Source organism: Hyla sarda, chromosome 1, assembly GCF_029499605.1.
Source record: "Hyla sarda isolate aHylSar1 chromosome 1, aHylSar1.hap1, whole genome shotgun sequence".
NCBI lineage: Eukaryota > Metazoa > Chordata > Amphibia > Anura > Hylidae > Hyla > Hyla sarda.
In genome coordinates, this window is record NC_079189.1 from 593,773,269 (window position 1) to 593,795,629 (window position 22,361).

The following is a 22,361-nucleotide window of genomic DNA, read 5'->3' on the forward strand; positions in this document are numbered from 1 at the left end:
AGTACTTATTGGCTGCTGTATGCTTCACAGTACGGATTGACCTATTATCGGTTTAGCCGATAATCACGATTTTGGGCATTATCGATATTGGCAATTACCTTGCCGATAATGCCCCGCCCCCCCGCCGCACCGCCCTGGCCCCATTGCCTCCCCCATCCCCGGTTTTATAATGACCTGTTCCCGGGTTCCAGGCTACTTCTGGCTCCTGCGTTACGCTGTGCGCAATGACGAGTGACGTCACCATCAGTGCGCACAGTGACAGCTCAGGACGACGCTACCGGAGCCAGATGTAGAGTGGACCGGGAACAGGTAATTATAAAACCGGTGATGGGGGAGGCAATGGGGCCGGGGCAGTGGGTGGTGCGGTGGTAGGGGGCGCAGAGCGGTGCGGCGGTGGGGGTGCGTTGATAGGACTCAGGACCCGCGGACAGGCAGGGGGAGAGAAGCAGGCGGCGGCGGTCTCTGGCACCGCAAAAGCCACTGCAGTTCATTGATTTAAAGCGCCCGCTTTAAATCAATGATCTGCAGCGGTGTCGCGGGGGGATAAATAGCCGATAGCCTATAACTTATAAGTTATACAGATATTCCAGTATAAGTTATCGGCCCTAACCTCCACCGATTATCGGTATCGGCCATAAAAATAAAAAAAAACATATCGGTCGATCCCTACTTCACAGGAAGTTCTTTTCTTTTTGAATTTCCTTTCTGTCTGACCACAGTGCTCTCTGCTGACACCTCTGTCCATGCCAGGAACTGTCCAGAGTAGGAGCAAAAAATAAACCTTAAATAGCCCCCAAAATAAACCTATCCTGCTCTGGACAATCCCTGACATGGACAGAGGTGTCAGCAGAGAGCACTGTGGTCAGACAGAAAGGAAATTCAAAAAGAAAAGAACTTCCTGTTGAGCATACAGCAGCTGATAAGTACTGAAAGGATGAAGATTTTTTTTATAATAGAAGTAATTACAAATTTAGTTTAAACTTTCTGGCACAGGTGATTTAAAAAGAAAATGTTTTCCAGCGGAGTACCCCTTTTGGGTATTCCAGGATTTTTATTTTTTTATTTGACTTTGCTACAGTTAGTGTAGTTCATAATAGTGTCTGTACCTGTGTGTGAAGGTTTTCTCATAATTCTTCTGTGATTTTCACCCGAATATTTATTTTTACCAGCATACAAAATGACTGTTGTCTCAGATTTTTCCCAGGTTGCAATGCGGCTGAGACCTGACTCACTAGTCAGCTGATGACAGGGAGCCTGTCTGCTTCAATGGGTGGAGGGATCAATCTGCACTAATGCAAAAGCTGTAGGCACCCTGATTGGAAAACACAGGTCTTTTGAATGGATGTAGCTCATTTATGTTTCAAAACCTGTGCAAAGGAAACTTTGCCCAGTTGCCCATAGCAACCAATCAGATCGCTTCTTTCATTTTGCAGAGGCCTTGTTAAAAATGAAAGAAGTGATCTAATTGGTTGCTATGGGCAACTTTTCCTCTGGACAGGTTTTGATAACCAACCCCCCCCCCCCCCCTTTGGTGCTCCTCCATTGCGGGGCCTACAGGCTATTACAGGAGTAATGCTCGGTGCACCAAAGGTGGCGTCCAGCCGCGTGTCTTTGTGCTCCGCTACCTTGTGGGCACGTCGGTGAAGTGCGTGCGCCCTGCCTCCTCTGCTGATATAAAGGGGTACTCCGGTGGAAAACTTTTTTTTTGTTGTTGTTGTTGTTGTTGTTTTCAAATCAACTGGTGCCAGAAAGTTAAACAGATTCGGGCAAGCAGAGCCAAAACCAGGGGCGTCACTAGGCTTAAACATTCGGGGCCTGTGCCCTGAAAGACAAGCAGCCTGCAAATGTTAAAGTGGGGCCAAAGTCCACCCAGTCATGCACAGGGGGGTCAAAACATGGCGGCCATCATGGGGGGGGTAAATCCTTGTGTCCGCTGGTTTAAAGAGATACTCCGGTGGAAAACTTTTTTTTTTTTTTATCAACTGGTGCCAGAAAGTTAAATATATTTGTAAATTACTTCTATTAAAAAAATCTTAATCCTTCCAGTTCTGAGGGTTTAGACCCTGACCAATCATGAGAACAAGGTGCGAGAAGTGCGCGCCTAGGGTGATCTCTTTCAGCTCTGCGTGCCGCGGCCAAGATGGACATAAGTCAGTCTATAGGACCATACAAGCGAGATCGCGAGAGGGACCGACAGCCAGCGCCACATCAAGAATGGAGGTCTGCGAATTCCCAGTGTGAACAGTTACTTGACATCTATATGGCCACCTCCTGGAAACAAACCAACTGGTGTCGCTGCAGCCATTGCAAAACTGATCCTCTGTGACCCGCGAGCGCTGTTCTGCCCCCCCAATTAATTATTAGCCCAGCGCTGTCCCCAAACAGGACGAGGAGGGCAACTTATGTGGGTGATGTGAGTATTTACCCCGATGGGGATGTGGACTGATAATTAATATGGGGGCGAGGAAATAATGTTATATACCGTGGAACCGCCAAAAGTTTAAAAAATCCCGTGACACACACATTTGGTCATACCGCCCAGCCCTACCTCACCATGGTACCCAGGGTCTCGGTCAGTCCGCCCAGTAACTCTCCTCCATGTCTCCGCAGTTCTGCTTGAGTTTCGCGCACCCGCCCCTAAGTCACGTGCCCGCCAGAAGTTATAGTCTCCTCCAAGCCAGTTTAGTGCGGCTCGGACTACGCTTCCCAGAGACGTCTCTCTACACCATCACGCATTGGAGTTGGCTGCTATGGAAACGGTATTGCGGTATGTGAAAAATTCATATCGTAAGACAAACACACACACCAGTATTCGGTATGAACCGATATACCGGTTCATACCGAATACCGAAATTTTTGGGCTGCACGATATGAATTTTTCCCGTTCTGCAATTCAGGTTGGGCCCCTCCCCCTTGGGAATGAATTATCAGCCCAGCGCAGCGCTGTCCCCACATCGGGGAACTAATCATATGTTACCTGCCAGCACTGTTCTGCCCCCCCACCTCTAAATCATGTGACCCGCCAGCGCTGTTCTGCCCCCCCCTCTAAATCATGTGACCCGCCAGCACTGTTCTGCCCCCCCTCTAAATAATGTGACCCGCCAGCACTGTTCTGCCCCCCTCTAAATCATGTGACCCGCCAGCGCTGTTCTGTTCCCCCCCAAATCATGTGACCCGCCAGCGCTGTTCTGCTCCCCCCCCAATTACTTATCAGCCCGGCGGGGTACTACTCACATATGTCACCCGCAAGCACTGCCCTCCTCCTCTTTGTTGGGGTCCGCCGGCGCTGGAACTCTATACATTACGCCAGTGGTCTCCAACCTGCGGACCTCCAGCTGTTGCAAAACTACAACACCCAGCATGCCCGGACAGCCAACGGCTGTCCGGGCATGCTGGGAGTTGTAGTTTTGCAACAGCTGGAGTTCCGCAGGTTGGAGACCACTGCTGTACGCTGTATCCCTATGCCCGGACTGCTAAAGATAAAGAAAATAAACTAACTCGCCTACGTCGGCCTCACGCTGGGGACGGGAAAGTCTGACAGCCGTCAGCCTATCACCGGCCGCAGCGATGTCCCGGCTTCTTACATGACAGTGGGCTCAGCCTATCATTGGCCGGGGCGGGACATCGCTGCGGCCGGTGATAGGCTGACGGCTGTTCAACGTTCCCGTCCCCAGCGTGAGGCCGACGTAGGCGAGTTAAAGTTTATTTTCTTTATCTTTAGCAGTCCGGGCATAGGGATACAGCGTACAGCAGTGGTCTCCAACCTGCGGACCTCCAGCTGTTGCAAAACTACAACTCCCAGCATGCATTGATAGCTTCAACATGGTCTAATGCTGTGTTCCCCAACTGGTGACTCTTAAACTATTTCAGAACTACAACTCCCAGCATGCATTGGTTGCCCAAGCATGATCTAATGCAAGGTGTTCTTTTCTTGCGGCTCTTCGGCTTTTGCAAAACTACAACTCCCAGCATGCATTAGTGCAGTATTTTTTCCAACTTGCAGCACTCCAGCTTTTACAAAACTACAAGTCAGAAAATACTGCACTAGACCATGCCGAAGCTATCAATGCATGCTGGGAGTTGTAGTTCTGCAAAAGCGGGAACGCCGCAAGTTGGAAAAAAATGCGCTAGACCATGCCGAAGCTATCAATGCATGCTGGGAGTTGTAGTTCAGCAATAGTTTAAGAGTCAAGAGTTGGGAAAAACGGCATTAGATCATGCTGAGGCTATCAATGCATGCTGGGAGTTGTAGTTCTGCAAAAGTCGAAAAGCCACAAGAAAAGAGAACACTGCAGTAGGGCTATCAGGGCATGCTGGGAGTTGTAGTTTAGCAACAGCTGGAGGCTCAAAGATTGGGGGGAGGGGGGGTGATCAGTGACCCATTTCATGTGCTCCCCCCCCCCTGTAAACAGTGACAAGGGAGCCCCACATCCTGATCACCTCCAGTTTCCAAGTGCCGCCATCTCTCCCTGACTGGAACTGATCCTCAAGAAAATCCATAAGCACAGATAGAGACCCACCCGACACCCAGCTATGCTGGGAGTTGTAGTCCTATCGAGCCGTTTGCCACAGCACCACAACTCCCACCATCCCCTCGGCGATTACCTCATCGTGATCAGCGCGCCCGCCCGGCTCCTAATACGAGCTTCCCGCGTCCCTTTCTCGAGCGCTCTGCACGTCGCGGCGCGCTGACGTCACCCGGCGAGTAGCGCGCACGCGCGAGACTCTGAGCGGCGACTTCAACGGGACGTCACGTACGTGGTCACGTGCCTCCTTCACAAAAGGAGGGAATGCTGTAAGGGAGTGGGAGCCCCCTTGAGGTAGGTCTTCAGTACTGCAACTCCAGTCTATACAGTGGCGAGAAGAGACTGTACACAGCTGACATCCTTAGGATGGAGTTGGTTGCAGGATTGAAAGTCCATTCTGGGGTGGGGGTCAGAGCACTCTAACCCCACACCAATCCCAAGAATAAAGGTCACTTGTCTCTGGATCAGTAGTGCATGTGTTGCAAAACTACAACTCCCAGCATGCCCGGACAGCCTTTGGCTGTCCGGGCATGCTGGGAATTGTAGTTTTGCAACATATGCACTACTGATCCATTCACCAGAGACAAGTGACCTTTATTCTTGGGATTGGTGTGGGGGCATGCTGGGAGTTGTAGTTTTGCAACAGCTGGAGGCATGCTAGTTGAGAAACACTGCCCTAGAGAGTTTGGGATCAGCGGTGATCTCAGTCAACCCCCACCATTCAGCTAGTTATCACTAGAGATGAGCGAACTTACAGTAAATTCGATTCGTCACGAACTTCTCGGCTCGGCAGTTGATGACTTTTCCTGCATAAATTAGTTCAGCTTTCAGGTGCTCCCGTGGGCTGGAAAAGGTGGATACAGTCCTAGGAGACTCTTTCCTAGGACTGTATCCACCTTTTCCAGCCCACCGGAGCACCGGAAAGCTGAACTAATATATGCAGGATAAGTCAGCAACCGCCGAGCTGAGAAGTTCGTGACGAATCGAATTTACTGTAAGTTCGCTCATCTCTAGTTATCACATTTCCTATGTATAAGGAATCATTTATAATCCTTGGATCATCCCTATAATATATATATTTATTATATGCAAATCAAAAAATGTTGCAGTATGTTGTAATACCTTTTCTATTGGACTAACAGAATTTTGTAGAGATCCCGGGATTTGCTTTGGACTTGATAAAGGGAGGAATCCCGAAAGCTTGTCTCTACAAAATTCTGTTAGTCCAATAAAAAGGTATTACAAGATACTGCAACATTTTTTGATTTGCATCTGCATCAGTGTACTAATACGGCTACTATAATATTATATATATATATATATATATATATATATATATATATATATATATATATATATAGTGATGACTCACTCTTGCAGATAGGTGCGGTTGCAGTTTAGAGGCAAGGAAACAGGACTTTTCAAATCAAAGTTCAGACCTGACACACAGAAAACAGTCTTTTAATGCAGAACAAAGGAAAACATAACAAAAGTCCACCTGTATTCCTTAGGTGTTTGTTCACACCTGAGTCCATGCCATGCAGCATCAAGCAAGTCTTTTCCAGGCCTCCAGGCAGTCTGCTCACCAGCTGCCACACTCTCAGGGAAGAACTCCACACTCAGCTCTCTCTGGCAGTGTGAGCTGCAATTAGCAAATCCCCCTCAGCTGTTGAGGCAGCCTAGCTTTAAGGCCAACAAAAGGCGGCCTGGATTGTGGGGAATGGCCCCCACCCTACACTTGACCATTCCCAGTAAGATCCGTCCTGGATTGGCCATCCAGCCATACTACAGCCACAGTGTCAGTCTGTATTGCAGCACAGAAACTGAATAATACCGACTCCTACTTCACCAAGGCCAGGAGCCTTGGTGACACATATCGCCCATCAACCACCATGCCCCTCACCTTCTCATATATATATATATATATATATATATATATATATATATATATATAAAATTAAGCAGATGGAGCGGCACACTGGTTGATAGTAGGTGGGGTCAAGCTGTGGTTGGATCTGGCCCCGAGTCCCTCTTGATAACAGCAAAAATAGAAGCACGGCAGCACTCCAAAGGTAAAGTGAATGCTGCCTTGAATGCTTCTGTCTCCAGGTTCCAACATGGAGGTCCGACAACTCGGAGCGCTGATGCGCAAGTGCAAGAAAGGGACCTATCAGGGCAGGTCTGCCCACACTCAAGATGCTGCGGAGATCTTCTTGGAGTGGATACGCATGCGTGAAGATGTCAGGTCACTGCCTCTCTGCCGCGCACACCGGAAGTGTGCTTGTCGCGGCACTTCTAATAGGTATGCACTGTCCTGGAAAAATGGGGGATCGGCGGCATACTTTACTGTATTACTTTGTACTCTTGCATTCGGACTCTCGTGGATGGGAACGGATCTTCTCCTGACCCGACATGGAGGTACTATTGATCCTCACATTGCACTGCACAGAATGGACCCCTGTTTTTTTGTTTTTGTTTGTAACACTGATTTATTTGCTGTAACAAGTGCACATTGCCTTGTAGTACTTATCCCCTTATATGATTGCTGTGTATGGGATCATTACTGCAACTTACTTAGTTTGTGCATTTATGCAAATAAGATTACACCCAGAGGGTGTGATGTCACTATACCCACCATATTTAAACTGCTCACATTGTATCAAACACTGCTTGATGATGGCCACGTGAGGTGGTCGAAACGTCGCTGTATGTTTTGATGTCAATAAAGCCACCATTCACTTTACCTCTGGAGTGCTGCCGTGCTTCTATTATTTTCTATATATACCGTATTTATCGGCGTATAACACGCACTTTTTAGGCTAAAATTTTTAGCCTAAAGTCTGTGTGCGTGTCATACGCCGATACACCCCCAGGAAAGGCAGGGGGAGAGAGGCCGTCGCTGCCCGCTTCTCTCCCCTGCCTTTCCTGGGGTTTAGAGCGCTGCTGTCGGCCCTTTTCACCCCCTGGTTATTGGCGCCGCTGCCCGTTCTGTCCTCCTGACTATCGGTGCCGGCGCCGATAGCCAGGGGGAGAGAAGCGGCGCCGACAGCCAGGGGGAGAGAAGGGGCAGCGGCACCCATTGCCAGCGCCGCTGCCCCGTTGCCTCCCCCCATCCCCGGTGGCATAATTACCTGAGTCGGGTCCGCTCCAGGCCTCCGTCGTTGCTATGCGCTGAACGGCGCAGCGCATGACGTCAGAGCGCCGCGCCGTGCATAGCAACGACGCTGGGGACGCACGACGGAGGCCTGGAGCAGCGCGGACCCGACTCAGGTAATTATGCCACCGGGGATGGGGGGAGGCAACGGGGCAGCGGCGCCGGCAATGGGTGCCGCTGCCCCTTCTCTCCCCCTGGCTGTCGGCGCCGCTTCTCTCCCCCTGGCTATCGGCGCCGGCACCGATAGTCAGGCGGACAGAACGGGCAGCGGCGCCGATAGCCAGGGGGTGAGAAGGGCCGACAGCAGCGCTCTAGACCCCAGGAAAGGCAGGGGGAGAGAAGCGGGCAGCGACAGCCTCTCTCCCCCTGCCTTTCCTGGGGGTATATCGGGGTATAACACGCACACACGCACCCTCATTTTATCATGGATATTTGGGTAAAAAACTTTTTTTACCCAAATATCCTTGGTAAAATGAGGGTGCGTGTTATAGGCCGGTGCGTGGTAAACCCCGATAAATACGGTGTGTATATGTGTATACATATATATATATATATATATATATATATATATATATATATATATGTGTGTGTGTGTGTGCAAACCCAACACAATCTTCTAGTACAGTCTAGACTACTAGCAGATTGCTGCTCAAGGGGTGGCCGGAGGTCTCCTTACTTGCTTCATGACGCTCTTCAGTGAATCCTTCTATTATTTGCCGTCTTGCAATCTGTACAGGTGAATCACCAGCATTACTGATATGACTGAGCCATTGCATAGCACTGAGCAGTAATAGTAATCAAGTGCTATTTATAGTCCCCTATAAAAATTTAAGTCAACCCCTTTTACCATTGCACTGTCCATAAGATAGACAATAGAGATGAGCGAACTTACAGTAAATTCGATTCGTCACGAACTTCTCGGCTCGGCAGTTGATGACTTTTCCTGCATAAATTAATTCAGCTTTCAGGTGCTCCCGTGGGCTGGAAAAGGTGGATACAGTCCTAGGAGACTCTTTCCTAGGACTGTAGCCACCTTTTCCAGCCCACCGGAGCACCGGAAAGCTGAACTAACTTATGCAGGATAAGTCATCAACTGCTGAGCCGAGAAGTTTGTGACGAATCGAATTTACTGAAAGTTCGCTCATCTCTAATAGACAACTCTACATTAAAGCTCTTAAAGGAGAAATGCGGCACTAAACTTTTAACTTTCCTTGTGCCCGGGCTGCAAAAACTAAACAAATACACTTTAATTCTCCTTCCTATGATCCCCTGTTGCGCCAATATCGGCGTCCCTCTACTTCGGCGCTGCTCGGCTTCTTCGGCTCAGAACGTTACACTGCAGTCAGCGTATCACCGGCCGCAGCGATGTCCCGCCTTGGGAGGAGATAGGCTGAGCGCATGTAAGGAGCTCAGGCCCCGCCTTCTCCCTGCTGCCTGGGCTCCTTACATGACATTGTGCTCAGCCTATCTCCTCCCAAGGCGTGACATCGCTGCGGCCAGCAATACGATGCCTGCACTGTGACGTTCCAAGGCTTAGAAATAGGGAGCCGAGCAGAGCCAGAGGAACGGGACGCCAATACCGGAGTAATAGGGGAACGGAGGAAGCTAAGTTAAAGTTTTTTTTTTTTTTAGTTTTTGCAGCCCGGGCACAGGAGAAGTTAAAAGTTTAGTGCCACATTTCTCCTTTAAGTATAATTTCATATAAACTTTATGAAGGAATCCCATATCACTTGTATCTTCTTTTTCATTTCAATAAAGTGCAAAACATTGTCCTAATGCACAATGTTTCGGGGTCCGTCCCCTTACTCACTTCCCCCACCCCATTTTCCCATTTCCCCCCCCCAAAAAAAAGTACAAAAATAAACATATTTGGTGTAAATTTATGCAGAAATGTGCGGACTATTAAAATATATTAATGTTGCCGCGCGGTGAACGGCGTAAATGTAAAAAATTACGACAATCCGAAATTGCTGACTCGGCAGCAGTACGGCCCAGCGTGGATTGCATCTCTCCATGCTGGATCTAAAGATCACACGGGTCCGACCGTTCCGCAGGACGGAATGGTTCAATTTGGAATCATGGCAGGATACCCTTGGTGCCCTGAGCCTCCCCGATTAGCCTATTGCTGTAGTTTACAGGTCCTGTGTGAATGTAGGGCACTCGTTTTATTCTGAATGTTCCATAAGGTTTGGGGACAAAATATCTTGCCTTGTATCGGTTCATACTATAACATTGGACCCTATGGACTGTGGGTGGAGTACGGCCATGTGTACGTCACTGGCATGCGCCTCTCGGGTACTGTGGCACGGTTGGGGATTTATGTTCTATTATGTTTTATTTTAATGCTCTGTGTAGCGCCCGAATTGTTGTGCTTGTTTTCCTTTTGTTGCTTTGGGAAAATGTTCAATAAAAATATATTGTAAAAAAAAAAATCACTCGGGAAGTAATATTTGAAAGGTGCACTTTAAGGGCTCGATCACACTGTGGAATTCCGCTTGCAGCAGAGTCCCATAATTTTCAATGAGATTCTGCTGCTTTGTGCAGACTATGGAATTGCAAGCGGAATTCTGCTGACGGAAGTACGTTCTCCCAAAGAATTATTATGTTCATCCTAAGGGCGAAATTCTGCATTGCCGTCTATGAAATGACACATGTCCTACTGCCGCCGCTTTTGTCGGAGCCTGCTGCCAGCAGACGATAGCCGTGGACATTCAGCAGGGGGAACTCTGAATATCTGCAGTGTGTACAAGCCCTAGAGGATATGCAGCTAATGTCTTTATACCACATGACACGTTTAAAAGGTCTCATGGATTCCAGACCTCAATGGGTCAGAACATATGGGGGGACCTGTTTTAAAGTGTCCTACATTGGTTTCCCGCCAAGCTCAATGCGGCTAGACACAGGTCACACTGGGCGGTACAGTTGCCAAGGCAACAGTACAAAACTCAGCGAGTTCTGTGCACGAGTCCTGTTCATAAAAAAAAAGGGGGCTTGTGCACAGAATGCACAGAACTTACTGGGCAGCTTACGGTTGCCATTGCAACTGCAGCACACACCGTGAGCTGCGTCACTCTGCGCCAGTCTTTGTGGAACAGAAGGGAGACCAACAATTGGGTTACACGTTAATGTTACGGCTGATCGGAGTATATTAGAACTATTATATTGCGTATGATATTTTACAGTGTAAGATAGGATGTCTAATCATTTTTTTTTAGTAAATTTCAGCAAAAAATAAATAAAAATAAATAAATTAAAAAAAAAAAAACATAAGTTCATGTAGCCTTGGCCTCTTCTAGTGCCGCCCTAAGTAAGAGAACTAATGTACTGGACACCGGCAAAATGGCGGCTTTAGCGGACACAGACGAACTGCGGGCGGAGTTACTTTTGACAACTCTAGTGCCCGTTACGTCACTACTGGGCGGAAGTTCTGCTGCCATGACGTTAGCACGCCTCTACAGGGCGGAAGTCTGCCGGAAATGACGTAGGAGCGTTTTTTTTTCTCTTCCCTGTGTTGTCAGCTGATTGTCCCCGGGCCGTGAGTCCCAGCAGGTGGACGGAGCGGGGGATGAGTGTGAGCGGCCGGTGAGTGCCAGTATCTTATCCATCATACCGGCTGCTTGTAATACTCCATAGGGGTCTATACAGTGTTGTACTACGTAGGGACTGCGAGGAAGGGGTTAATCTATTACTGCACTGTTTCCCAACCTGTGTCTTTCCAGTTGTTGTTGAAAAACTACAACTCCCAGCATGCCCGGACAGCCATAGGCTGTCCGGGCATGCTGGGTGTTGTAGTTTTTCAAATGCCAGTTGGCTGTCCGGGCATGCTGAGAGTTGTAGTCTTCCACTGCTAGTTTGCTGTCCAGGCATGCTGGGAATTGTAGATTTTCACAGCTATTTGGCTGTCCGGGCATGCTGGGAGTTGTAGTTTTCAACAGCTAGTTGGCTGTTTGGGCATGCTGGGAGTTGTAGTATTGTTACAGCTAGTTGGCTGTCCGGACATGCTGGGAGTTGTAGTATTGTTGCAGCTAGTTGGCTGTCCGGGCATGCTAGGAGTTGTAGTATTGTTGCAGCTAGTTGGCTGTCCGGGCATTCTGGGAGTTGTAGTATTGTTACAGCTAGTTGGCTGTCCGGGCATGCTGGGAGTTGTAGTTTTGTTGTAGCTAGTTGGCTGTCCGCACATGCTGGGAGTTGTAGTTTTGTTGTAGCTAGTTGGGTGTCCGGGCATGCTGGGAGTTGTAGTATTGTTACAGCTAGTTGGCTGTCCGGACTTGCTGGGAGTTGTAGTTTTATTATAGCTAGTTGGCTGTCCGGGCATGCTGGGAGTTGTAGTATTGTTGTAGCTAGTTGGCTGTCCGGACTTGCTGGGAGTTGTAGTATTGTTACAGCTAGTTAACTGTCCGGACTTGCTGGGAGTTGTAGTATTGTTGCAGCTAGTTGGCTGTCCAGACTTGCTGGGAGTCGTAGTATTGTTGCAGCTAGTTAACTGTCCGGACTTGCTGGGAGTTGTAGTATTGTTGTAGCTAGTTGGCTGTCCGGACTTGCTGGGAGTTGTAGTTTTGCAACAGCTGTAGGCACCCTGGTTGGTAAACAGTGTCTCAGGTGCAGTGATGTGATCAGACCTATCAGTGATTCTCACCATTCAGCCCTGTGACCGGCTGGTGGATTATTAACAGAATCCTCCTGGGACGCATTCATTCATCCGTGCCAGGAGGGCGGCGATCATGAGATGGGGCCCCCCCAGCCTGGCATCTGCAGACACTCCCTTTGGTGTACATTCGTTTTCATTTCCCTGCTTGCGAGAACAAATGGGCACTGTCACTTTAAAAACTTGTCAGATAGGGGATACGTTTATAACAGCTGGAATACCCCTTTAAAGGGGTACTCTGGTGCCAAACTTTTTTTGTACAATCCTGCCCAGGCTGCTGAAATAAAAAATAAAATAAATAATAAATAAAAACCTTGCAGCTCCTCCGGTTCTGCTGCTCCCAGCCTATGGTGCAATCCCCGGCACCAGGAAGAGATCACATCGGAGGCCGGGAGCAGCAGTACAGGAGGCACCAGGGGAGCTGCGGGAGGTAAGTAGAGTACCCCTTTAGGGTACGTTCACACAGGCGGATTTTTTTGCGGGTTTTCCGCTGCGTATTTGAAAGTGGGCGGGCTCTTCTTGGCTGTCCGTAGCAGATTTTCCGCGGCAGAATTTACGCTGCGGAAAATCCGCCGCAAGCCCCATTGAAGTCTGTAGGGACTGCAGTGGATTTGCGGAAAATCTGCAACGGATAGCCAAGACGAGCCCGCCCACTTTCAAATACGCAGCGGTAAAACCCGCTAAAAATCCGCCCGTGTGAACGTACCCTTAAAGGAGTAGTCCAGTGGTGATTCAGTGGTGAGCAACTTATCCCCTATCCTAAGGATAGGGGATAAGTTGCAGATCGCGGGGGGTCCGACCCCTGGGGCCCCCCGCGATCTCCTGTACGGAGCCCCGACAGCCCGCTGGAAGGGGGCGTGTCGACCTCCGCACGAGGCGGCGGCCGACACGCCCCCTCAATACAAGTCTATGGCAGAGCCGAAGCGCTGCCTTCAGCAATCTCCGGCTCTGCCATAGAGATGTATTGAGGGGGCGTGTCGGCCGCCGCCTCGTGCGGGGGTCGACACCCGCTATCTCGGCGGAGAGCCGGGGCCCCGTACAGAGAGATCGCAGGGGGCCCCAGCGGTCGGACCCCCCGCGATCTCAAACTTATCCCCTATCCTTAGGATAGGGGATAAGTTTTTCACCACTGGACTACCCCTTTAAGCCTAAATTCACATATGCTGCAGATTTCTGCCACATTTTGTGCTGCAGCAGCAAAGTGGATGGGATCTGAGTTGAAACTGGAAAACATTTAAAAAAAAAAAAAAAAATGTAACTGGTGCCAGGAAGTTAAACAGATTTGTAATTTAATTCTAATAAAAAATCTTAATCCTTCCAGTACTTATCAGCTGCTGTATGCTCCAGAGGAAGTTCTTTTATTTTTTCAATTTCCTTTCTGCCTGCTCACAGTCCTCTCTGCTGACACCTCTGTCCATTTTAGGAACTGTCCAGAGTAGGAGCAAATCCCCATAGCAAACCTCTCCTGCTCTGGACAGTTCCTGACATGGACAGAGGTGCCAGCAGAGAGCACTGTGGTCAGACAGAAAGGAAATCCAAAAAGAAGAGAACTTCCTGTGGAACATACAGCAGCTGATCTGCTGGAAGGATTAAGGAAGGATTAAGATTTTTTTTTTTTTATAGAAGTAATTTACAAACCTGTTTAACTTTCTGGCAGCAAAAATTTTCCAGTGGAGTATCCCTTTAAAGGGATTACTCCACTGCTAGACATCTTATCCCCTATGCAAAGTATAGGGGATAAGATGTCTGATTGTAGGGGGCCCCCCCGCTGTGATCTCCCGCAGCACCTGGCATTCTAAACCAACGCCGGATTCTTATGGCAGTGATCGTGACATCAAGGCCACGCCCCCTCCATTCTTGTCTATGAGAGGGGGCGTGTCTACTCCGGTCTACTTCTGAACCGGAGCACCCCTTTTAAGAATATATAGAATGTATCCTAACTAGTACAGGTGACATCTAGGAGCCAGATAATACCTCCCCATACGTCTTACACCCGTTGGGTTGTTTGGTTCTTTGCTCGTAAATGATTTCCTCACTGCTTGTTTAGGTTTCTGGCAAACATCTGGGATACATTGTGATACCTGGCGGCTTGCAGGGTGTATTTTATTATTGCAGTATATTGGGCTGGGTCACCTGACGAATGTCACAGATGTCCCTGACACAAAGTCCCTGCTGTGACAGGAGCGATTGCACTTATCCTTCCGTGTAATAGTCTGCTCCATCGGGAAGGGTTAATTCTTCACAATTACCGAGATATGGAGCTTGTGCGATATCTGTATTGCACCATAAAGGGGTATTCCAGGAAAAAAATTTTTTATTTTTTTTTTAAATATCAACTGGCTCCAGAAAGTTAAACAGATTTGTAAATTACTTCTATTACAAAAATCTTAATCCTTCCAGTACTTATTAGTAGTTGTATGCTACAGAGGAAATTCTATTCTTTTTGAATTTCTTTTTTGTCTTGTCCACAGTGCTCTCTACTGTCCCCTCTGTCCGTGTTCTGCTCTGGACAGTTCATGATACGGGCATCAGGTGTCAGCAGAGAGCACTGTGCACAAGACAAAAAAAGAAATTCAAAATGAAAAGAATTTCCTCTGTAGCATACAGCTGCTAATAAGTACTGGAAGGATAAAGATTTTTTAACTTTCTGGCGCCAGTTGATATAAAAAAAAAAAAGGTTTCCACCAGAGTACCCCTTTAAGCTAACAATCAGTTTACAAGTTTTTATAGCCTTAGCTGAATGGCAGCAGTTTTTCCAATGGTTTACAGCTTCAGTCTTGAACTATTGGCCCTCCATTCCCTTCACTTATACAAGTGTCTCTAGTCCTGCAAAAAACATATTTACTTAAAGGGGTTCTCCGGTGCTTAGACATCTTCGGTGCTTAGACATCTTATCCCCTATCCAAAGCTATCACGCCCCCTCCCGTAGACTTGCATTGAGGGGCGGAGCGTGAGGTCACACGGGGGTGGAGGCGTGACGTCTAGGTTCAGACTACGGAATCTCCAGGCAGAAAATTTCCGCCCGGAGATTCCGAGTGCGGCCAGCGCCGGCTGAATCAGTCGGCCCTAGGACCGCGCGGACACTGCAGTCTCCAATAGACTGCAATGTGTTCCGCGCAGATTTCCACCTGAAGAAAGAGCAACGCCTTTCTTCAGGCGGAAATTTGTGAAGCGGAAACCCATTCACTACACTAGACATTTTAGCGAGCGGAATTTCTGACGGAAATTTTACGTACGACTGAATTCCTGTCGGAAATTCCGTAGTCTGAACCTAGCCTTACCGCTCCTAATTGTGCTTTGTGTGCCATATAGTGAAGCACATGAAAAGCATGTTTCTTCACGGTCACTTAGCGTGTTCGTTTTGCGGTTACATGAGGCACTGTGCATGCATTGGCCTTTATTCTTAAAGTAGAGAAGTCATTAATTATAACTTTTTGTGAATTGGGACATTCCAATCTAAATTTAGTCGGTGTCGGTGCATTGTTTGCCGACTCCGACTCCAGGTACCCAAAAAGTGTTTCCCAACCAGGGTGCATCCACCTGTTGGAAAACTACAATTCCCAGCATGCCCGGACAGCCTTTAGCTGTCTGGGCATACTGGGAGTTGTAGTTTTGCAACAGCTGGAGGCACCTTAGTTGGGAAACACTGCTATATACAGTTGACCTCTGCAGAAATTGTGATTTGAATGGGACCCTATTGCACATTACATTTTAATCTTTTGTTGTATTCCTCTCTTATAGGACTGACTCTGGACTACATCTTGCTACCCCAGTTTGCCGGTAACAATGAGTGGCGCTGCCCTCGGAATAGAGATCGTCTTTGTCTTTTTTCTTGCTCTTTTCCTCCTTCACCGATATGGAGACTTTAAGAAGCAACACCGTCTGGTGATCGTGGCCACCCTGCTGGCCTGGTGCCTGTGTTTCCTGATTGTATTTATCATCCCCCTGGATGTCAGTACGGTGAGTGATCCAGGAATACTGCTGGGTAGCTGTGGTGTATGGTGGAGCAGCTAAGACTGGAGTATTGCCTGGAAATTGTATCCGGCCTAGGCAATGCTCTGTGAGCTAAACATCCTGGACTCCAGACTGATACATTGTACATAGCTAGTCCTGCTCTCAGCTGAGAAGTGGAGACAATTGTATTCAGTCTAGACAATGCTCTGTGAGCTAAACATCCTGGACTCCAGACTGATACATTGTACATAGCTAATCCTGCTCTCAGCTGAGAAGTGGAGACAATTGTATCCAGTCTAGACAATGCTCTGTGAGCTAAACAGCCTGGACTCCAGACTGATACATTGTACATAGCTAGTCCTGCTCTCAGCTGAGAAGTGGAGACAATTGTATCCAGTCTAGACAATGCTCTGTGAGCTAAACAGCCTGGACTCCAGACTGATACATTGTACATAGCTAGTCCTGCTCTCAGCTAAGAAATGTATACAACTGTATCCAGTTTAGACAATGCTCTGTGAGCTGCAGCTGCTGCACAATTCTCTCTGCTAGTGTGCTACAATGTATCAGTTCGGAGTCCATGCTATTTAGCTCACAGAGCATGACAAACATCGGGAACCTAGTCATATTTCAAAGGGTGGGTTACCTGACATTAGGGCCCTATTTTTATGTAAAGATTGTACAGTCTCTTAAGGGTGGCCTCTAAGGGGTTAATCGTTTGGGATAAGAGCGTTCTATACTGATTTCTATATTACGGCCTAGATGTCAGCACCGCATATAGGATGATGTATAGAAAGCAAAAATTAGGAGTTTGGAGATGTAAAATTGTAGATAACTGATCTTGTATATAGCTAATCCTTTGCTGTTATCGCTCTTTCAGACAATTTACAACCGATGCATCGCGAGGAATGCCGTCACCCCCGCCACCATCAATGTGAGCCAACTTAGTACAACCACGAGAGCCTCTGTCACCAATACCACCGTTACCGGTGTGACTCGTACCGCTGTAAGGTCTGTACAATATCTCACCATTGGCCGGGTTCACACATGGCGATAGTGTTTTCAGGTTTTTAAATTCTGTTTTTAAAGGAGATCTGCAGCCGTAGACATCTGTCCCCTATATGGGGACCTGGCATTGGCGCGGCTAATGCACGTGACGTCTACCTCACTGAGGTCTATGGCACGCCCCCTCCATATGGCTCTATGGGAGAGGCGGGAGGCAAGAAAGCTGCATCTTCGCCTCTCCCATAGAGGGGCATGTCGGCTGTGGCTCATGCTGCGGCCGACGCTCCTCCTGCACGGTAGAGCCACGGCCCCATACAGAAGACCGCGTAAGGTCCCAGCTTTCAGACCCCCCGCAATCAGGCACTTATCTTGTGTCTATGGCTGCAGTATTCCACTGGAGAGTTTTTTTTTTTTTTTAAATCAACTGATTACAGAAAGTTAAAGGGGTAGTCCAGTGGTGAAAAACTTATCCCCTATCCTAAGGATGGGGGATAAGTTTGAGATTGCGGGGGGTCCGACCGCTGGGGCCCCCTGCGATCTCTCTGTACGGGGCCCCGGCTCTCGGCCCAGATAGCGGGTGTCGACCCCCGCACGAAGCGGCGGCCGACACGCCCCCTCAATACATCTCTATGGCAGAGCCGGAGATTGCCGAAGGCAGCGCTTCGGCTCTGCCATCGACTTGTATTGAGGGGGCGTGTCGGCCCCCGCTTCGTGCGGAGGTCGACACGCCCCCTTCCCGCGGGCTGTTGGGGCTCCGTACAGGAGATCGCAGGGGGCCCCAGCGGTCGGACCCCCCGCGATCTCAAACTTATCCCCTATCGTTAGGATAGGGGATAAGTTGCTCACCACTGAGTCACCACTGGACTACTCCTTTAAACAGATTTGTAAATTACTTCTATTAAAAAAATCTTACTTATCAGCTGCTATATGCTCCACAGGAAGTTCTTTTCTTTTTGAATTTCCTTTCTGTCTGACCACTGTGCTCTCTGATGACACCTCTGTCCATTTTAGGAACTATCCGGAGCAGGAGAGGTTTGCTATGGGGATTTGCTTCTTCTCTGGGCAGTTCCTAAAATGAACAGAGGTGTCAGCAGAGAGCAGTGTGGTTTCATTACAAAGTATGAGAGGTTTTGTACAAAATAAGTAATCTAAAATCACCCTATTTTGATCACCTATAACTTTTTCATTTTTCTGTATATAGAGCGGTATGAGGGCTCAAACTTTTAGATAATTTTTTATTAATTTTTTTTGGAATAAAATGTGACAGCAGCATTTTTGGATATTTTTTTAATTTTTTACATTTACGCTGTTCACTGTACGGGATCATTAACATTTTATTTTGTTAGTTCGGACATTAACGCATGCGGCGATACCAAATCTGTTTATAGAAAAAAAAAATTACGGTTTTTGGGGGTAAAATGGGAAAAACTGATACATTTTATTTTATTGGGGGAGGGGATTTTTCACTTTTTTTTTTTTTTTACTTTTGAACTTTTTTATTTTTAAACTTTTTTTTTTAACACTTTTTATGTCCCCATAGGGGACTATCTATAGCAATCATTTGATTGCTAATACTGTTCAGTGCTATGTATAGGGCATAGCACTGATCAGTATTATCGGTGATCTTCTGCTCTGGTCTGCTCGATCTCAGAGCAGAGCAGGAGATGCCGGGAGACGTCCGGAGGCAGGTGAGGGGACCTCCTGCCGCCATTACAGATGATCAGATCCCCGCGGCAGTGCTGCGGGCGATCCGATCATCTATTTCAACATGCGCATTGCCACAGATGCCGTGATTTGTACTGATCATGCCATCTGAGGGGTTAATGGCAGACATCCGCGCGATCGCGGATGTCTGCCTTTACCGGCGGGTCCCCGGCTGCCGTGTATGACGTGAGCACAGCTCATACACAGGGCGTAAATGTATGTCCTGATGCGCTAAGTACCGCCACACCAGAACGTACATTTACGTCCGTGGTCGTTAAGGGGTTAAATAAAGCTTTTATATCATTCACCAAACATGGACTAGAGTGCTGGTTTCCTCCCTTAGCATAAAGGGATTCCTCTCACCGTCCTATGTAGTAAGCAGACCTCATCGTGAGACCGTGTCATCCATCTACTGTGCCCGCACCCCGCGCTGTATCCATAGTGTTAATGGATGATGCGATCATGTGATGATTTTCATGTTGGGGTGCAGGAGGCCAGAGAGAAGACACTAGACAAGGGCTTTAGTGAAACTGATGGGTCGGGAGGGTCAACAAGATCACTGCATTGTTTTTTTACTGTTCTTTTGTGCAAAAGAATGAAGGGCGAGTTTCATTGAAACCGCATTGGCCAGACACAATTTGCAGGATAAACGAGAGGAGTTTACACAGGACTTATTGTCTCTCTTGTATGCAAATCCAAACAAAAACACTACAAAACTAGATATATAGTAGTACTCACTAGAATGAAGATTCACTTTAAAGATTATTCTTAAGAAACAAAGATCCCAGCAGGAATCTGTTTGCATTTTGTGCTTTAACAGGTAATTACCTCTCTAGTGCCGTCCATACATTAAAGGGGTAATGGGGTGGGGTGGGGTAGTGGAAAACTTTAATTTATTTATTTATTTATTTTTTAAATGAACTGGTGCCAGAAAGTTAAACAGATTTGTAAATTAGTTCATAAAGGATGGCACTACAAGGCAGGTACAATCTTCATTTATTCATAAACATCGGCAGGTAGAAGGTACAGAGAGGGAGCAGACAATGGAACAACGTCCGTTTCGCAGTTAAACGCCACTTCAACTGGTTTCTATGATTTGTAAATTACTTCTATTTAAAAATCTTAATCCTTCCAGTACTTATTAGCATCTGTATGCTACAGAGGAAATTCTTTTCTTTTTGAATTTCTTTTTTGTCTTGTCCTCAGTGCTCTCTCTGCTGACACCTCTGTCCGTGTCAGGAACTGTCCAGCCCAGCAGAGGTTTGTTATGGGGATTTTCTCCTGCAGAGAGCACTGTGGACAAGACAAAAAATTCCTCTGTAGCATACAGCTGCTAATAAGTACTGGAAGGACAAATGTTTTTTTAATGGAAGTAATTTACAAATCTGTTTAACTTTCTGGCACCAGTTAATTTAAAACAAAAATGTTTCCCACCAGAGTACCCCTTTAACCATTGCTACTTGTACTATTTGTAGTTCTAATCAATAGTGCGGAGCTGTCCAGGTGGCCGTCAGCACATAACAGTATATATTCTTCCCATTGACATAATATACCGTATTCTGCTGATAGTACTAGAGAGAGCAGCCACAGAGCATATCCTTATCCGCAACTGTTCACTTCTACAACCTCCAGGCACTAAAGGCAATTTTTTTGCAAATTGTTACACGGTTATTGTTATTTAAAGGGGTACTCTCTCTGCCCCTAGACATTTTATCCCCTATCCAAAGGAGATGATGTCTGACTGCGGGGGGTTTGGCCTCTGGGACCCCCCTTGATCTCCATGTAGCCTCGTGCATTCTGAACATTATATTCAGAACACTTGGTGCGGGTGGCTTTGGTCCTGTCACCCCCCCCCTCTATTTATGCCTATGGAAGGGGATGTGACGGCTCTCATAGACATGAATGAAAGAGGTGTGGAGTAGCGTCACCAGGGGGCGGGGCATCACAACCACAGCCACTCGCACAAAGCGTTCTGAACATAATGTGCTGCACGGAGATCGTGGGGGGTACCAGGGCCGGACACCCGTGATCAGACATCTTCTCCTTTGGGTAGAGGATAAGATGTCTTGGGGCGGTGTACCCCTTTTAACAAACCTTCTGACATTTCATAGAGACGTGTTAAGAGCTTTGATTGTACGGGATCTGGGTGCACAGACACCCCACAGATTGCTGGAACTAGCGGTTGTGGACAAGACAAAAAAGAAATTCAAAAAGAAAAGCATTTCCTCTGTAGCATACAGCTGCTAAAAAGAACTGGAAGGGTAAAGATTTTGTAATAGAAGTCAGTTACAAATCTGTTTAACTTTCTGGCACCAGTTAATTAAAAAATATATATATATATATATTTTCCACCGGAGAACTCCTTTAATGCACAATATTGTCGTTCAGGAGCCCAGGAAAGACAAAAAGAAAATAAAAAAAATAATCGAATTTCCTCTGTAGCATTCAGCAGCTAATAAGTACTGAAAGGATTAAGATTAAGTAGAATTCATTTACAAATCTGTTTAACTTTCTGGCACCAGTTGATTTAAAAAAAAAAAAACTTTGCCACCGAAGTACCTCTTTAATATATTCAATGCTTCCGTTGTCCAATAACTCAGCAAATGGGGCTAATATTATGTCAACCTTAGTTATTGGTTACAAACCAGATTTCCTATAGCAGTGTTTCCCTACCAGGGTGCCTCTAGCTGTTGCATGCTGGGAGTTGTAGTTTTGCAACAGCTGGAGGCACCCTGGTTGGGAAGCACTGTCCTAGAGATTGCTATAATGAAGAGGCACCTATAGAAATTGTAACAACTTGGAAAAAGAGGAAAATGGAGTTATCCAGGAAAAAACTTTATATATATTCAACTGACTCCAGAAAGTTAAACATATTTGTAGATTACGTGCTAGAAGAAGATGGCAGCACTCACCAGGTAGGTTGCAGGAAATCTTCTTTTATTGTAAAGTGCAGACACAAGACATCTTAGTGCGGCCGGACACAGACGCCAAACAAACGTTCACAGGTGACAGCTGTTGCGCGTGCGTGGAGCGCGCTTCATCAGACCTCGCCTCCTACCTGCTGGACGCACACCTATGTACTCAATAGACATGACGTCAAGCAGGGGGGGGGGGCTTGTAAAATAAAATACAACACAAGTGCAGGGACATGTTAAAAACAAGAAAAATAGATAACATATCACAGGAATACACTATGGTCGAGTCGATCATTTAAACCTAAGTTTCCTTGTGCGCCGGTTCTTAAAATCCAGCGTGCTTCAGCTCGAAGAAGGGCTCTCTGTCTATCTTGACCTTCTTTAATGTTAACCCTTTCACGGCCATGAAAGACTAGACTATTCGGATCGTTATTATGTGCTTCGTTGAGATGACTGATCAA

At 47.2% G+C, this 22,361-nt stretch overlaps 2 protein-coding genes across 6 annotated transcripts in view; one reads left to right on the plus strand and one right to left on the minus strand.

Moving 5' to 3' along the window:
* The window catches only part of SKP2 (S-phase kinase associated protein 2), a 35,095-nt gene extending 30,383 nt beyond the window's left edge, over positions 1-4,712 (minus strand). Inside the window, exon 1 of one of the 3 annotated variants that reach the window (XM_056546537.1) lies at positions 4,521-4,599. Coding sequence is in view for 2 of the 3 variants with exons in the window: in XM_056546517.1 (XP_056402492.1) it covers positions 4,441-4,463 (23 nt within the window). In the remaining variant the exon portion in view is untranslated. The other 2 variants (XM_056546517.1, XM_056546527.1) reach the window with 2 other exon arrangements.
* Positions 4,713-4,734: 22 nt separating this feature from the next.
* The window catches only part of LMBRD2 (LMBR1 domain containing 2), a gene marked incomplete at its 3' end in the record, with an annotated part of 58,936 nt that continues 41,309 nt past the window's right edge, over positions 4,735-22,361 (plus strand). The window contains 4 exon segments of one of the 3 annotated variants that reach the window (XM_056546492.1): positions 4,741-4,820; positions 6,636-6,828; positions 16,067-16,285; positions 17,157-17,287. In XM_056546492.1, coding sequence (XP_056402467.1) covers positions 16,112-16,285; positions 17,157-17,287 — 305 coding nt within the window. 3 annotated transcript variants of the gene reach the window in all.